A 17,260-nucleotide genomic window follows, 5' to 3' on the forward strand; every position below is an offset into this window, starting at 1 on the left:
AATCTGTGATGCAAATTGAGCATGATAATGAATTTTTCAGGGGCCTATGGGCACTGACGGTGGTCCAGGTTCCAAAGGCCCAGTGGTATGTTAAAGAAAAAAATATTTACGTAATACATTAATGGAAATCGGCAAAAATGTTAAAATATTGCAATTTTCATTGGATTACAAATGCAGAAATTGGCAACTAACACAATATCATTTTCTCTAGGGAGCTCCTGGTCCTCAGGGTCCTGTTGGTCTGCTGGGCCCAAATGGCCCACCAGGACCTCAGGGAAGCACTGGACAGCCTGGGATCAAGGGTCAAGGGGTAAGGCATTATTCGCTCATGTTGTGTCATATGCATTTATGGACTGAAGATTTGTTGTGTTCATATAATGTAAAATAGCTTACAATATATGTACTATTTGTGCCCTAAAATGTGTATCATTAAGAACAATTAAGAACACTGAATCTCAAACCAGTCTTTTGTTTTGTGTTGTGTTAAGGGAGATGTAGGTGTTCCTGGATTTAAAGGAGAGGCTGGACCTAAAGGAGAACCTGTAAGTTTTGATTGAATAATACTGTAGACCTATATATCTTTTTTCACACAGGTGAAGAATTCAATTTCTATACCATGTCACCAAACATAATTACAAAAACCGTAACCGTTTTCTAATTAAATAAATTACCTTTAAGTGTAATGCATTTTTTTTGTAATAGGGTCCACCGGGAGCCCAGGGAGTAATCGGACCTCAGGGAGAAGAGGGAAAACGCGGGCTCAGAGGGGATTCAGGTTCTGTTGGCCCACTTGGCCCTGTTGGTGAGAGAGTGAGTATAGTTTTCTTTTTATTGCCTTTACAAAAGCAGACTGCATGAATGTAATTTAGAAAACCACCTCAATTTTCATGGGGTTTTTATTGTCTAATGTAGGGGGTACCTGGAAACCGAGGCTTCCCTGGTCAAGATGGCTTACCGGGTCCAAAGGTAATAAAAGAGTTCAATTAAATCCAAAGTATTAACTAGTTGAATTTAATTAGCTGAATACTTTTGTTCATAATTATCCAAGGGTGCACAAGGTGACCGTGGAATTACAGGAACTCCTGGTCCTAAAAGCTCTACTGGAGATCCAGGGAGAACAGGTGAACCAGGTCTACCAGGCGCAAGGGTAAGTGAAATTTTTAATGTGTTGTGTCTTTATCGTAGAAAAGTCAGAAATACATCATTAATTAATTTTTTGCATCCTATTTTTTTCAGGGTTTGACAGGTACACCTGGAGTTCAGGGTGCCGAAGGAAAGCCAGGACCACTGGTACCTTTATCTGATGTTTTCCATTCATGACTGGAATACAATATCCACATTTTTAACAGAAAATAAAGAAATGTTACTACTCACCTTCTACAGGGTGCTCCAGGTGAGGACGGGCGCCCAGGGCCTGCAGGGTCACCTGGAACAAAAGGCCCTCCTGGAACTATGGGATCAATAGGCCCAAAGGGTTTTAGTGTGAGTGGAATTTTTATTCATTTATTAATATATTCTCTGTAAGTACATGACTTATCATTTGAACAATAATTTAGGGGGATCCAGGAAAGCCAGGTGAGCAGGGATCTGCAGGAGTTTCGGGGCAAAGGGTGAGTTACAGCAGTTAAATGTATTAACTACTTTTGACACCACAACAACTGAGTGTAACTGCATAACAACATACCAAAAAAAAATAACCTTTGAACATCCGAGCAATCACATTGTTCTAAATGAAAATGAACTTTACCCCTCAAGTCTGACTTTCTCGTAGGGACCACCAGGCAAAGATGGAGAAGTAGGCCCAGCTGGTCCACCAGGTCCACATGTAAGTGTGCTATTTTGTCTCTGTACTACACAACCATCTGCTTTTGCTATTGTGTTGTATAGCTATTAAACTTAAAATTAGAAGAGTGCAGTTAGAGTACAATCTATGATTGTATTTCTTGATTTTCAGGGTCCAGCAGGTGAGAGAGGCGAACAGGGACCTCCTGGAATGCATGGTTTCCAGGTGCTTGATTTATGACTATTTAATCATTCAAAATATTTTTTTTCTTTCTTATTTATCTGGCTCTTTTATATGAATAATCTCCTTACCTATTTCTCAGGGTTTACCGGGACCAGCAGGTGCTCCTGGAGAGGCAGGAAAACCTGGTGATCAGGTACAGTTAGTTCACGTCAACATACAGTACAACACTAATTCCTTGAAAAAATGGATGAAAAAGACAAATGGGACAAATGGCAGAAAACAATGCTAAACAGACATTCATCTCTCTCTCAAGGGTATTCATGGTGAAGGCGGCCCAATAGGCCAAACTGGACCACGGGTGAGTTCTAGTTTTACCTTAAAACGCTTCTGTAAACACACATTGTTGAGGTCAAGACATGTCCTCATTGGTCAGTCATTTCATTTAACAGGGTGAACGTGGGATTCCAGGAGAAAGAGGAGAACTGGGACCTTTTGGTTTGCCTGGAGCCAAAGGTATCCCAGGAGCACCTGGTCCTGATGGCTCAAAGGTAAAACTAAATATCTATTATTAGTACTGAGACACAGGAATAATGCTTCATCTGTTTAAATTATTTCAGAATAGTATGGCCCACAGATTTCAAGTATTTGTTTTAACGATCTAAGAGATGAGTCAGAATCATTTTCTGTGCTAATCTACAACAACCCAGATTGTTGACAGATCTTAAATGTACTGTAGATTGAGCACAGAATACACCCAGAAATAAGCACACTGCATCAGTTTCACTATGTGTCACGATTCACACTGGGAGAACGGGAACGAAGGAGCAAGGAGACGAGGAGTAAAGCAAATTCCAGGCAGCAGGCAGCTTGGGGAGCCATGGCGGATCAGACAGTCCAGGAGGCCATGGCAGAGCAGTCTCCGAGGCCACGGCCCCAGCCCCCGCCTCTACGGCTGAAGCACTACTATCCCTCCCCCAAAAAATACTTGGAGAGATTTACAGGCATCTTGGCAGGAACGGGGTCCTGAGGGCGTTCTGGGGGAGCGGGCACTGGTGGGCACTCTCGAGGCGCGGGCACAAGAGTGCGCTCTGGACTGGATTCGGGGACTGGAGCCCTCCTTGGGCTAAACTCGGGGACAGGAGGCCTCCGTGGGCTAGACTCGGGGAAAGGAGCCCTCACTGGGCTAGACTCGGGGACAGGAGCCGACACAGGAGCGAGCTCTGGGGCTGGAGCCGACACTGGAGCGAGCTCTGGGGCGGCCGGCGGGCTTGTGAGTGCCACGGCTGGCTGGCTTGACTTCGGAATGGCTGGCAAACTTGACTCAGGAGTGGCCGGCGAGCTTGTGGGAGCCGCGGCCGGCGGGCTTGTCTTTGGAGTGGCCAGCGGGCATGAGTGAGCAGCGGCCGGCAGGCTTGACAATGGCGTGGCTGGCGAGCTTGACAGCAGGGCGGTCCTCATACCACGGGGAGAAACAAACGGGAAACGAAAAACTTTCAAAACGAAAAACAAACACGGGGAGAAGGGGCGCCGCTTACTGTTTTGTAGGTCCGCTGTTCTGTCACGATTCACACTGGGAGAACGGAAATGAAGGAGCGAGGAGTAAAGCAAATTCCAAAGTCTTTAATGAACGCAAAGCTGAGAACACAGGAACACAGGAAATCACGGAGGACACAAAATGACATATAACAGCAGATGGGAAATGAGGGGCAGAACACACTTTAAATACACAGAAACTAATGGGACACACCTGGGATCAAATAAACTAAACAGGGAACCCCTGGAACAAATGAACATAAGGACCGGAATGGGAAGAACCAAATAAGGGCATAAAAATAAACCGAGCACGTGGGGGGAGGAAAACACACACAACACATTGAACAAAGTCTGACACTATGCAGCTACTTCATAATCCTGACATATGTAGTTAAGACAAAAGTTGTTTTTAAAATGTTAATTTATCATTCTGTTACATTTTTTGTAGGGTAGCCCTGGGCCTCCTGGCACAGTAGGTGATCTAGGCCCTCCCGGCTTGCAGGGAATGCCAGGTGAAAGAGGGATATCTGGCCCACCTGGTCCAAAAGGAGAGAGAGTGAGTAGCAAAATTAGATTTACAGTGTGCACATAGATATTTTTATATTTGTAGTTCTTTAATTAACCTTTTCCCACATTTAGGGAGCTATTGGTGAGAAGGGGTCAGAGGGCACTCCTGGAAGTGACGGTGCAAGGGTAATTATTTGTATTTTTAAAACATCTTAATCAAGTGGTTATCAACTGGTGGGTTGCAAATCATTCTGATGGTACCAATGACAAAATAATTTTTTTTAAATAAAATAAATAATATAAAAATAAAATAAATTAGCTATGATATTAATCTATTCCTGTTGAATTACTGTGATTTTGATCATTTCTCTTCAGTACAAATAGTTTAGAACCACTGCCTTAATTGATCTCTTATTGATTTTCAGTGACATAAATTTGAAAGAAACATTTCAAACTGACAAAAGTTGAGATAAAAGCATACATCTCAATATCAAGCATAACCAAATGTAACATAGACATGTTAGTAATCGAACAGAGGATTAACTGTAAAATACTTTTTCAAGCAGGCCCGATCATAATCTCATATTGATGTGTTGTCTTTCACATGTAGGGTTTGACAGGCCCAATTGGCCCTGCAGGACCCGCTGGTCCAAGTGGTGAGAAGGTACACACACCTTCTGTCATATTATTATCTATATTTTATTGTAATATTGTTTTCTTCTACCACATAATTCTAATGTAGTGTTTTAACAGGGAGAACCAGGCCCTAAGGGACCGCCTGGACCTCCAGGATCAAGAGCAATGCCAGTGAGTTGAAGCAATGCCAGTGACATTGAAGGCAACAATGTTTCAAATTAGCCAAATGTATTGATTTAATAACAAATATTTGTGCTAAAACCCAGGGATCCCGTGGTGAACCTGGGCCAATAGGTGCTGTAGGCTTTGTTGGACCAGCGGTAAGTATACATTTTGAAATCTGACAAAAAACTCATGGTTGTTTGATATTGTATGAATTAAATTATGCAAAAATGCAAAGCTTTTTTCAGATCATTGAGTAAACTGGTTCTGAATCTGGTGTGATTTCAAAACCACAGGGTATTGATGGTCAGCCTGGTGTGAAAGGACCACCTGGGGAGCCTGGACAAAAGGGTGATGCTGGATCTCCTGGCCCTCAAGGATTGGCTGGTCCTCCAGGGCCACAGGTGACAAAACACTTGCATAAAAATGGTTTTCAGAAGGTGCTATGAAGATGCTAGTGAATTAATAATCTCCTTCTTAATATGTGTGACTACAGGGTAATATTGGTGTGGCTGGACCAAAGGGTGGTAGAGGAACACAGGGGGCACCTGTGAGTATAGTTGTGATAACAAATACTGTATCATGCATTTTTAATGGCTAGTCAGTTAACAAACCTTAATGTTTAGGGCCCAACAGGTTTCCCTGGATCTGCTGGAAGAGTTGGCCCACCTGGTCCAACGGTATGTTGCATGGACTACAGAGGTTCACAATCACAAATCAGAAATTATGAAAATTCAAAACATTTGAAAGTTTTATTTAAAATGTATTTTCTTAGGGTCCTATTGGTGAACCAGGTCCACTTGGTCTTCCTGGAAAAGAGGGTCCTCCTGGTCTTCGAGGAGACCATGGACCCCCAGGACGCCAGGGAGAGAGAGGTCTCCCTGGGCCTGCTGGAAGCCCTGGAGACAAAGGAGATTCTGGAGAAGATGGACCACCAGTAAGTGCACCAGATGTTTCTCAAGTGAAATACTAAAGTGTAAAAACAGAATCTTAACGGTTATTTCCATTAGGGACCTGATGGTCCGCCAGGTCCTGCTGGAACAACGGGGCAAAGAGGAATTGTAGGCCTTCCTGGTCAAAGAGGAGAACGTGGAATGCCAGGACTCCCTGGGCCAGCTGTCAGTATCCATTACAAAACATTCAGAATTAAATAAATAAATAAATACATTTTGTTGTTACATGCTGAAATATTAAAATAGTAAATAAATACTGAATAGAAATTGAAATTTGCCTCAAGTACTTACTGTTCCCTATGGTTTACATACTGTACTAAATGACATCTGAGTTTACTTTTTTTTTTAAAAAGACCTCCACTAATCTGCTTGCTCATGACTCATGTAGGGTCCTCCAGGAAAACAGGGCACATCAGGAGCCACAGGAGACAAAGGACCTCCTGGCTCAGTTGGATTGCCTGGTGCTAATGGACCTCGGGGGGATCCTGGACCTGATGTAAAATATATTTAATATAATTGTTAGATAATTAAATTTGTACTGACTAGAGTTACTTGGCACAATAAATACCAATTTTTGGTTTTGATTATTAGGGACCTGCTGGGTCTGACGGCCCACCAGGAAAGGAAGGTGTCATAGGAGCCCAGGTGAGACCTAAAACCATCAAATGACCCATGTCCAAAACTTAAATTCAAGCTGTGCCAATCTTACAAAAGCTGCTTAATTTTTAAAGGGTGATCGAGGAGATCCAGGCCCAGAGGGTGCGACTGGATCTACAGGACCACCTGGTTCCCCCGGTCCTGTTGGTGCAACTGGAGGAATTGGAAAGAGAGGAGAGCCTGTAAGTCTCATATTTATATATATCTATAATTTAATATATACTAGAATGCATTTTGGCTCATGTTTTCTTCACGCTGTCTTGGCAGGGTTCAAAAGGACCTTCTGGCCCTCCAGGTTCTGCTGGAAAACGAGGACTCATAGTAGGAAACCTATGACATTACACAATATGGCATTATTAGAAAGGCTCCAATTACCTTAAAGTTGCAAATCAAAACAACTATACAATGTTCCATTTCCAACTATTTAAGGGACCGCAAGGACCAAGAGGAGATAAGGGAGATGTGGGTGACCATGGAGAGAGAGGACAGAAGGGTCATAGAGGATTTGCAGGCTTACAAGGTCTTCCTGGACCACCTGTAAGTTATAACACAGATCCCCTCTAGGTTCAAAGAAAAAAAAAGTTATTTCAAAGCCTCCATATTTTGCTTGAGTCGTGTAATTCATTAAATATAGAATATCAAGCAATATATTATCAGTGAAGAATTTTTCCATCGTAACATTTTACATTCACTTCATTTTTAGGGCACAGTTGGAGAACAGGGAGCTCCAGGCATCTTTGGTCCAAGTGGACAAAGGGTATGCTTTTAACTTGTTTAATGTGAATGATTTACAACTAGTCAAATGGTGATTGACATGAAATAAACAATTTGTCTCACAGGGACCTCCTGGGCCCATTGGGCCACCAGGAAAGGAAGGGTACATTGGACAGCCTGGACCTATGGGACCTCCTGGTTCAAGAGGATTTAGTGGTGATATTGGACCAGAGGCAAGTTAAACTTTCCTGCCACTTCACATAGCATTAAAACTTAAGACATCCACTTATTTTTGTGTCATCATGATTAGGGACCTCCCGGAGAACCTGGTCAACCTGGACCTCCTGGACCTCCTGGACCTCCCACTGCAGCTTTGGAAGATCTGTTTGGTGGGCCTCAAGATTATGATGCTGGTCCTCCTCCCCCAGAGTTCAATGAGGATGAGGCTCTTCCCAAGAGTAACTCAACAAGCGTGTTCCAAGCTGATCCTGGAGTTCAGGCTACTTTGAAGGCTCTGAACAACCAGATTGACAGCATGCGTAGCCCTGATGGTAGTAGAAAGCATCCTGCCAGAACTTGTGAGGACTTGAGACAATGCTACCCTCAAAAAAAGAGTGGTAAGTTAAATTTAGGGTATTGCACAAGCAGGTAATTCATTATAACCAACTGTACGAAGTAGGCCACTGACAAATCAGTATCCTAACAGCCCTGATGGTAGTAGAAAGCATCCTGCCAGAACTTGTGAGGACTTGAGACAATGCTACCCTCAAAAAAAGAGTGGTAAGTAAAATTTAGGGTATTGCACAAGCAGGTAATTCATTATAACCAACTGTACGAAGTAGGCCACTGACAAATCAGTATCCTAAATGTACCAATTCAAGCTCATTGGAAAAAAACGTTTATGAAAAATTATATTACGTTTATAGCTTGCATGTTTCGTGACAATTTTAAAGTGAAATGTCTAGTGAGTGGCACTAAAAACAGTTTTATCCAATTTATCCAAACAGACTTCTGAAAGGAAATCTCTGGGGAGTGGCGCTAAAAGGTTAATGAAAATAATGTACCACCTATATAATCCTTACCGTAAACCTATGCAATAGTGTTAACGAAAGCAAATGGGAGATAAAAATAAATTTGCTGAAGCAACCATGGCATTTGAGTGTGCTTCTACAAGTGTTTGAGGTCTTTTATAGTGACTAATTTTTCATTGGACTCACTCTTGAATGCTCCGCATTGCAAGTGCAATGTACCAGGTGAGCTACCAAGCAAGTTTACTACATCAGAAAAGCTTTAGATATGGAGCTGATTATTTAAGGCAAACATCAAAATGTATTAGTTTACAAATCATGCACTATGGTAAAAAATGTTTGAGGTCACAACATAGTATTGTGCAAGAAGCCACATGAAAATAAGTCTTTATTAATCAATAATCTACTACTGTAATCAGAATTTGTGTGAACAGGAATAAAAGTTGTTGTTTTACTATTCATTTCAGCTGGAAACTGCAGTGCATTATATGTACAGGAACGTTTTTGGAGTTTTACAAAAATGTAGGCAGAGGCACGTCTTTTCAATGAGCTTAGGTTGACATACAGTCAGATATATTGAATTACATTTAAACACTTACTGTATATTATATATGGGAGAGGAATAGATGAGACATGCACAGAGTCTTGCTATTCTAACATTGTCGTTGTGGCTTTGTACCTTAGTATCTGCTATTTTAATAAGAACCAAAACTATTTCCCAGAATATTAATAGTTGAAATCAAACAAATTTAAATGTTTCATCCCTACATCATAGGTGAATACTGGGTGGATCCAAACCAGGGCAGTGCAGAGGATGCCATTAAAATTCATTGCAATATGGACACTGGAGAGACATGCATCTCCGCAATACCCTCCAGCATCCCCCGGAAGTCATGGTGGAGTTCCCCAGGAAGTAAACCTGTGTGGTTTGGAGCCAATATGAATGGAGGAACATATGTAAGCATGTTGAGGAACTCTTAAGAAAATAATTTTGTTTAATCATATAAATTGTGTGAGCTCAGTTAGTACTACAATACTTAGAATACAAAATAACTTAGTATGGCATTGAGTAACAGACTTATCTATCACATAAAACTGTATGTGCCTATTATTTATTTTGTTTTGTATCTTTGTTAAGTTCACTTATGGGAATAAAGACCAGCCGGCCAACACTGTCACAGTTCAGATGACTTTCATCCGTCTGCTCTCCAAAGAGGCATCACAAACCATCACTTACCACTGCAAGAACACTGTGGGCTACAAGGATGAATCAACTGGAAACCTCAAGAAAGCAGTCATCCTCAAAGCTTCAAATGATCTTGAGCTCAAAGCTGAGGGAAATAACCGCTTTAGATACACTGTCCTTGAGGACAGCTGCTCAGTAAGTACCCCGCAATACATCATTTGTATAAAGGCACAAGCCTTGTTTCAAAACCTATTGATCTGTCTTGCTCTCTACTGCCTACATTTTTTAAGGAAGCTTAACTCAAAATGTAACCTTATAAGTGAGGATCAGATTTGGAACACTCTGCATGGAAAGCAACCTTGTGCATCAATACAAACAGCACTAGTTTATTTTAGAATGTTGCTAAGCTAACAACACTATACTATGCATAAAAATACACAGTACAAACTTTTTGTAATTTATTTATACGTTATCAGCATCTCTCTCACTTTACTGTCCCTGTGCAGTAGTGACAGTCTTGTCCATAAATGATTTATGTAATTCTGCTCTAGAATTCATCCAAAATTAGGTATCTTACAGCTTACCTTGTGAAACAGTCTTCATGTTGGGAGCATACATATGATGCAGTCTATGCAGACAGCTCTCTAGGTTTTAGAACAGAGCCAAAAGGGGGGATTTAAGTTAGATTTAACACACATACACATACAGTATCAGTAGTCCATAAGATATTACAAGTGCCCCCATACAAACCTAAATGGATGTCTTTCTCTTCACAGCAAGCAAATGGTAGGTGGGGCAAGACAGTGTTTGAATACAGGACGCAGAAAACAGCAAGACTACCTATTGTGGATATTGCACCTGTGGACATTGGAGGTTCAGATCAGGAGTTTGGCATTGATATTGGGCCTGTGTGCTTCTTGTGAATCAAGGAGTAGCCATGCATTGAAGAGATTCCGGAGACTCTTAAAGTGACTGCTGACAAGATCAGCCTTGTACATACAGAGCATGGGACTTTTCTGGCCCTGTAGTGAAATATTTATTGTGCCTTCCAAGCGTTTCAAGAAAACAACCGCTCCATAAGTTTTTTACAGATTGATCCCTTGAAATTAGAAATTCAATTTAACTGAATTTTTATACTACAAGACTATTCATCAACTGCTGTTTTAAATTGAGATGGCCGTTGCAAATAACACCATAATGATGTTACACACTGTACCAACACTTAAAACGATTTGGATTTGCCTGTTTTCCTTACAGTATGTTTAATGTATTATTATTTTTTACACAAAAATGGTGCTATAGAGGAAGTTTGCATTCAGTTGAGTGTATTTTGACTCCTAAACCTGTACTCTTGTAGATTCACTTTGTAATTACTTTCAAACCTAACTTACAATTAAAGATGAAAACAGTGATTCATTAGTGCAAGCTACCTCGTTTCTATAAACCGGCAAAAGCTGACAACAGACTTGCTGTACGTGAATCCTGATAAAGAGCTGTACGACTGATTGTATTTCTCTCATCAAAAGGTACAATACAGAGTAAGGAAATGCAAATAAAATGAAATGCATCTGAGACTCTTAATTGCTAAAAGGTGCATTATTATTTCTCTTTCCCAAAATGAGAACCAAGGGCAATGCAGTTTTTTTTTTTTGTCCATTAGGTCTACATTTTAAATGCTTTTGTAAAGGTAAAAGGCACAATGTAGTAAAATAAAATGCTGGTGCAATTAAATTAGATGCAGTATTGACAATTTTTACGATGTCATATTTTCTAAAGCATGCAGGTATACTTATCATTCTTGCACTTTTTCTTCTTTTATTATTATTATTATTTGATCCTATTTTAGAACTCTTTTAAGCCATTTGGTATGGATTTGAAACTAATCTCATGTATTTGCTTGCAAATTAAACATATCCTCAGTAACATTTATCATTTTATTGAATCAATCAAAACAATATTTCTTCTTTTTTTCTTAAATTTTGAAGATACTTGTTTCTTTCCTCACCTTTTAAGCGTGAAAATATATTTTTAATTAATAAAAATGTATGATATTGCTTTGCTTCATTATATCCTCTGTAAGTTGCTAGAGTGATTTATGCAATTTTGTTAAAACCTGTCGGAATGTTTTTTATTATTCTTCTTTTTAAAATTATTTTTATGCTTTGAGTAAACAGTAAGAAATGGCAGGGATAATATTAGTTTAAAATATTTTTAAAATGGTTTTAACAAATATTGTTAAAATATGGTCCTTTCTGTATGTTAAAAAAATATTTGACTAAAATAATTGTCAAATATGATCAGAACTGTAAACACCTATAGGGAAGACTGCTCATTATATTGCTTGTTATACTAGTATTTTGGGGGAATCATAAAAATGGGTATTTACTGAACAAAAAGTGTGCTTTTATGAATCCTGTTTGAATGTTATATTATTATGCCTTGCATACATGTTCCTCAGACAGGCTTTCTACAAGTTTCTACAACAATTGCACTGATTGAAATATGACACATCTAGGTGCAGCACTACTATGAACGGAAAAACACTTTTGTTGAACATACAAAGGATGGGAAAGAGCAGCTACCAGAGCAGTGATGGAAGAAGAATGAAGTAACGCACACCAAGTTGCGGTGCTCTTCAGAAAGACACACTTATGAACAGTACACAGAAGATTACATGATTGAGCCAAATTAGATTCTGAACCATCATTATGAAATATAGCGTGAAAAACAAACATTTTAAGCTTTTATACTAATTTTAAGAGTAAATTTAAAAACGTTTAATTTAATGGTAGATGAATGGTACTCAAGTACATAATGACCATTTTACTGTAATATTACTATCTCTTGACATTGTATTTTCAATACATTATCTGCGACTTGAAATAAATGACTTAAACACTACAGCATGTGCGTGAAGACTTGTTGAGCCAAAAAATAAATACAATTCATACAAGGTCTCTTATTTAATGCAAGTAAAGGTCTAAGAAAGACATGTTACAAAAGATGACTTACACAGAGAATATGTACCGTTTTCTTTTAATGACTACAACAGCAAAGGCTAAAATAATACTGAATTAACAATAATACATGAACAAAGCTCTTTCAAAGTGCTTCTTTGTGCAAGAGTATACTAAAATATATAATATAAAATTAAGCTGCAATACAAGTACATGTTAATGCGGAAATAGTCCAGTCCTACAATTTAACTGCTGTTCAGTTAAAAAATACTGTATTTTAATGTATCCATTGCTATTAACAAAACAATATCATAATTGTACAAGAGATTTGATACAAAAGGAATGTTATGATGTATGGTACCGCATTGTGTTAAAAATAAAGTTAAAAAATAATGTAAAGGGAACTCTCCATAATGATAACGTTGTATGTGTTTATGATTTTTAATATGCCAAACAGATTAAAAACAGTAGCTTGTATGTGTAAAATAAGCTTCAAGAATTTGCCTTTGAACAGTTATGAAACTTCGACACAGACTGTGCAATTGGGCATACTTCCTACATCCTTCGTTGCCTGTACAAGCAAGGGGTGTTAAAACTACAGTACTAGTTGTTGTTTTTTTAGTTCTTACAAAAATATTGATCTACTGCTTCAGATTTCTCAATATACTTTTTGTATAATGCAAATACATAAAAATGTAAGGTAAGACATTGACATCTTGACTGTAAACCCGAGTTTGGCACTTTAATACAAATGGTTTAACATGAAAGTGACAAAACTTTCTTCTTGGCATCAGCAGCGACCTTCTAGTGGATCAAGGGAAAAGACAGTGCCCTCTACTGTTAGTCCCATTTTGAACCCCTCCTGGAGAGGAAAAAAAAAATACAAACACTATTAGAATGAATCCTTTAAACAGTGAAATGCATGCAAGTTTATTTCAAATAATACGCAACCACATTCTACATTTATACAAAACTGTTTAATAAGTAAAAGGTCTTTTTTTAAGCAGGGCATGCGGCAGAAGAAAATTACAGGGCTTAAAGTAAGTGTAAATTATTTATCTTAGAGACATTTACAGGGATAGTTCATCTAAAAATGAAAATGTTTTCATCATTTAATCACCATCACGTTCCCATGGAACACAAATGGAGACATTTAGCCATACAATGAAAGTGAATGGCGACCAGGGGCCATAAAGCTCCAGCATGATATAAGATTTGTGCATAATATTCAAAGTTTTATGACATAACAGATTGAAATTTAACCCATGATTCAATGGAAATCATCTGCCATAGTTCTCAAATCTCATTTAGGCGATTTGAATATGTGCATATTTGCATGTTGTCAATAACAACTGATTCAAAAGTTTGTACCTCAAATGAAACTTCTGCATGGCTTTAGAAACTTTAGAAGTCTTGAAATATTGTGCACAAGTCTATGCACACAGTTTGTGGAAATCAGTCACCATTTATTTTCAATGTATCCATAAGAGAAGTATAAATGAGAGACAGAATTTTCATTTTTGGATAAACTATCCCTATAAAACAGTTAGGCATGCCAAATTAGACCTATATGTCATCTGAAAAAAATCTAATTTCCTTAAAATACAAACCATCTTTGCCGCTGCAAGCAGAAAGAGAGCAAAAAGACAGAAAATTGAGGTTGTTAGTTAAGCAAAACTGGAAAATGATATAAATATTTCAAGTAACTGCTCTGTATGCAAAATTTACTGCATGTTAGTCTATTTTAATCAGGTTGAATGCATACGTAAAAAGCAAACTTAGCAGTTCTCTTGAAAGTTTTCCATCTACAAACAGTATAGCACTCTCAAGCCAAATCCAAAATGAACATAAAACCAAATATAATCATCATATTATTCCCTTCTGTACTGAGAGAGTCTTCACAGCTGCAGCAGTTCCTACCATCAGCTCCATTAGCTGCTCATTTACACCAGTCCATTTGCTAATAATTCACAGACATGCAATCACCTGCATTTCATCCAGCTTGGACTGGATGTCAGGAGGAAAGTCAGCTGCCCCACAGGTGAAAGGGTCAAATGGCTCTGCACCAAACAGGTCTCTGCCTGAAGAAGAAAAGGGCAGTCTTTTCCCCCTTTATTTTACAGGCCACTGAAGCTAAAATCCATAATATATAAGCCTATGCAAACTGATCTTTTGGCCGAATGAGCCAACATTTCTTTTGGTAAAGAAAAAGGGGAAAAGTAGGCAACTTACTAATCTCCGTAGGCCTTGCAGGGGGTGGAGGGGCCGAGCCATTACTTGCTGGTAATGGAACCAATGGGGTCATTGGAGAAAATGGAACCATGTCAAATATGTCAGTGGGCGTCTTCGAGGACATGCTGCTTCCCTGCAAATGTGAATTATGCGTGAACTACATGAGCAATGTGAAGAATCACTCACTTAAAAACCATTATCATATATTAAAACTTAAGAATAAAGTGCATATTAGAGTATATTACATTATACCACATTATACAACATACTATTTATTTATAACACTGAAGTCAACACGAAATCAAAATAGCCCCAATTCACAAATGTTTTTGTGAAAGCTTCATTGTGTGCTTTGAATGAATGAATGAATGAATGACGCTATTCACATTAAAAGTGTTTTTGTGTGTTTCATTGTGTGCATTATTCCAAAAAATAAATTAATAATTACATTTGTATTTTTTAATCAGTGAGTCAAAAAATATCTTTAATAAAAACATAAATAAAATATAATAAAATAAATAAAAATGGACCCGATTTACATTCCAAGTGTTTTTGTGCATGAGTGAATGAATGAAATGAATGAATGAATCTTGACCCATTCACATTCTTGGTGTTTTTGTGTTTTGTTGTATGCATTATTCCATTATATATAAATCAATAATTACATATGTATTTCTTAATCAGCGAGTCATAAAAATATATATTTTTAATAAGAACATTTAAAAAAATAAAATATATACCAGCCTTAAAAAAGAAAATTCAAAATAAATAAAATAATTCTCAACTCAGAGAATTAAAGTTGAATTTAATTGATTCAGTTGAATTAAAGCTCAACTTCTGAACTAAATTTACTACTTCGCTGATTCTATGAATTCCATTTTCTCAACCTTTTCGTGATCCAATCAACTTCCAAATGATAAAAAGCCCTACCTTTCCCCCTTGCTAAATATCACAATTTCATTTGGAAATATTTCAAATTACAGAAGTAAAATGACAAAATTCATGACCACTTAATGCTGGTTCACACTGCCCCAAACAAACACCAACAGGGTGAACACACCGATCCAACAAAACCCATCAACCGCTGGAATCTAGTGTACGCATTTGTTGGGGCAGTGTGAACTAGCCTTTAAAATCTGAGGGCAAAACTTAGCGAAAACAACCAATACCACAAAGAGAGAAAGTGTAAACAGAAAAGTGCTTAACAGGAGGGTGAGGAACACTGGCTCCACTGGGAGACTTTGACAAAGCTGGTTTAGCAGGTGGAGGAGTCAGAAGACCAGCAGAAAGGTTAGAGTCAGGTGAGCTCATTGGCGTTAGTGTAACAGAAGAAATTTCGAGGCACGAGAATGAAGTCACGTTGTGACCCCAGAAGAGAGATGAGGGTCTCTGAAGCATATAGGCATCATTAGAAGAGTTAATGTGAAGAAGCTGTGGAAAGATCAGAACTAGTCAGCACTAGTGTTCTAGTTTCACTGTATGTTTTTTTTTCTTAAAAAAGGAAAAGCTCATGAGTTTAGAAGAGGTCTTTTTAGGCATAGCTGATATCTGTTTTGCATGCAGCTAATTAACAGAATGGTGAACGGCAATTAGGTGCACTCTACTGAGAGGAAGTCCACGCAGTGCTTACAGGAGGAACTTGAGCAATCATCAGCTGTTCCTCTAAGACTTGCAACTGCTTCTTCAACTCGGAATTTTCAGCTTCAAGATCTTGAATCTATAAAGACAGACATTTATTTGTCATAAATGATTTGAGTTATTGCTTTGTGTTCTCTAACTGCAGTTGTATATCATACTCACTCTTTTCTGTAGGCCACCTATCTGTTTCCTCGTCTCTACGTCTTTTCCCCCGGACTCCAGAAACTTCTTGTATGCCAAGTCAAACGCTTGGCCGATGGTCAAAGTTATCTCTTCTGCCTGGAATCGACAGATACATGACAGATCATATTCCTAGTAACATCATCAGCAGTGTTTTGTTTGGCCATTTGTCTTCTGAGCCACATTTAAGTATCCTTTAAATGTAAAAGTTCTAAAACAATATGTAAGAATGACAAATCATTTCTTTAAAAAAAGATTAATATGACATCTGCTGTCTTACACATTTTTCACTGTCAAACACATAGCAGAGATGTTTGTTGGACTCTGAATCTTTACAAATGAATGTGAATATCCTTTTGTCTGTCTTATCATCTGCACAGAAGGATATCCGGTGCAACTGACAGTTGTACTGTACTTCCTGTGACGAAGAAAACAAGATAAGAGACAATATAGACAAAATATAGGGTCTTTAAACAGAGATGGGCATACAGTGGCACCAAAAAGTACTTGGACACACTTAAAAAATATATATTTTTAGACTAAACAACAAAATATCCTATAGTCTTTTTTGGCAAATATAGATAAAGTCAGTTCCCCTCAGGCTCACACACTTCAACAACCAGAAATTGTCCAAATACTTTTTTTATAGGGCCTTTACAGCTCCTCAGCTGGCTTCTACTTAAACAACATGGCTCATGTGAGACACAATTGGTTTCATAAATCTGTTAGGCTATATTCACATACTTTTGATTTAGGATCTAATATTTTTACTCCGTAGATGGAGATCTGTAATTCCACTTTTGGGATCTTCTGTCCCTCTGACTTCTTAATGTGTTTCTGAAACTTTCGAGAGCGAGAGAGAGAGAGAGAGAGAGAGAGAGAGAGAGAGAGAGAGAGAGAGAGAGAAAGGG

General features: G+C 38.5%; 2 protein-coding genes across 16 annotated transcripts in view; one reads left to right on the forward strand and one right to left on the reverse strand.

Annotated features, from left to right (window-relative positions):
• Window positions 1-10,914, forward strand: part of LOC107584152 (collagen alpha-2(V) chain-like) — a 32,321-nt gene extending 21,407 nt beyond the window's left edge. Inside the window, exons 20-55 of one of the 2 annotated variants that reach the window (XM_016270631.1) lie at window positions 41-85; window positions 212-310; window positions 489-542; window positions 703-810; window positions 913-966; window positions 1,049-1,147; window positions 1,237-1,290; window positions 1,384-1,482; window positions 1,557-1,610; window positions 1,772-1,825; window positions 1,955-2,008; window positions 2,106-2,159; window positions 2,280-2,324; window positions 2,416-2,514; window positions 3,948-4,055; window positions 4,139-4,192; window positions 4,617-4,670; window positions 4,760-4,813; window positions 4,909-4,962; window positions 5,101-5,208; window positions 5,301-5,354; window positions 5,431-5,484; window positions 5,580-5,741; window positions 5,815-5,922; window positions 6,146-6,253; window positions 6,349-6,402; window positions 6,489-6,596; window positions 6,682-6,735; window positions 6,844-6,951; window positions 7,118-7,171; window positions 7,254-7,361; window positions 7,439-7,679; window positions 7,843-7,908; window positions 8,932-9,113; window positions 9,295-9,537; window positions 10,119-10,914. In XM_016270631.1, coding sequence (XP_016126117.1) covers window positions 41-85; window positions 212-310; window positions 489-542; window positions 703-810; window positions 913-966; window positions 1,049-1,147; window positions 1,237-1,290; window positions 1,384-1,482; window positions 1,557-1,610; window positions 1,772-1,825; window positions 1,955-2,008; window positions 2,106-2,159; window positions 2,280-2,324; window positions 2,416-2,514; window positions 3,948-4,055; window positions 4,139-4,192; window positions 4,617-4,670; window positions 4,760-4,813; window positions 4,909-4,962; window positions 5,101-5,208; window positions 5,301-5,354; window positions 5,431-5,484; window positions 5,580-5,741; window positions 5,815-5,922; window positions 6,146-6,253; window positions 6,349-6,402; window positions 6,489-6,596; window positions 6,682-6,735; window positions 6,844-6,951; window positions 7,118-7,171; window positions 7,254-7,361; window positions 7,439-7,679; window positions 7,843-7,908; window positions 8,932-9,113; window positions 9,295-9,537; window positions 10,119-10,265 — 3,255 coding nt within the window. In that variant the 3' untranslated portion in view covers window positions 10,266-10,914. Of the gene's footprint in view, window positions 1-40; window positions 86-211; window positions 311-488; window positions 543-702; window positions 811-912; window positions 967-1,048; window positions 1,148-1,236; window positions 1,291-1,383; window positions 1,483-1,556; window positions 1,611-1,771; window positions 1,826-1,954; window positions 2,009-2,105; window positions 2,160-2,279; window positions 2,325-2,415; window positions 2,515-3,947; window positions 4,056-4,138; window positions 4,193-4,616; window positions 4,671-4,759; window positions 4,814-4,908; window positions 4,963-5,100; window positions 5,209-5,300; window positions 5,355-5,430; window positions 5,485-5,579; window positions 5,742-5,814; window positions 5,923-6,145; window positions 6,254-6,348; window positions 6,403-6,488; window positions 6,597-6,681; window positions 6,736-6,843; window positions 6,952-7,117; window positions 7,172-7,253; window positions 7,362-7,438; window positions 7,746-7,842; window positions 7,909-8,931; window positions 9,114-9,294; window positions 9,538-10,118 lie in introns of both variants that reach the window. The other variant, XM_016270630.1, reaches the window with a different exon arrangement.
• A 1,475-nt stretch (window positions 10,915-12,389) lies between these two features.
• LOC107584160 (PTB domain-containing engulfment adapter protein 1) overlaps window positions 12,390-17,260 on the reverse strand; it is a 195,956-nt gene continuing 191,085 nt past the window's right edge. For 11 of the 14 annotated variants that reach the window (XM_016270652.1, XM_016270651.1, XM_016270649.1 and 8 more), the window contains 8 exons: window positions 17,094-17,192; window positions 16,630-16,767; window positions 16,332-16,448; window positions 16,162-16,248; window positions 15,738-15,962; window positions 14,532-14,664; window positions 14,286-14,380; window positions 12,390-13,161 (listed from right to left, as the gene is read on the reverse strand). In XM_016270652.1, the coding sequence (XP_016126138.1) occupies window positions 13,090-13,161; window positions 14,286-14,380; window positions 14,532-14,664; window positions 15,738-15,962; window positions 16,162-16,248; window positions 16,332-16,448; window positions 16,630-16,767; window positions 17,094-17,192 (966 nt within the window). In that variant the 3' untranslated portion in view covers window positions 12,390-13,089. Of the gene's footprint in view, window positions 13,162-13,909; window positions 13,921-14,285; window positions 14,381-14,531; window positions 14,665-15,737; window positions 15,963-16,161; window positions 16,249-16,331; window positions 16,449-16,629; window positions 16,768-17,093; window positions 17,193-17,260 lie in introns of all 14 variants that reach the window. The other 3 variants (XM_016270657.1, XM_016270660.1, XM_016270659.1) reach the window with 3 other exon arrangements.

This window comes from Sinocyclocheilus grahami, unplaced genomic scaffold, assembly GCF_001515645.1.
Source record: "Sinocyclocheilus grahami isolate Dianchi unplaced genomic scaffold, SAMN03320097.WGS_v1.1 scaffold57.1, whole genome shotgun sequence".
NCBI classification, from domain to species: Eukaryota; Metazoa; Chordata; class Actinopteri; order Cypriniformes; family Cyprinidae; genus Sinocyclocheilus; species Sinocyclocheilus grahami.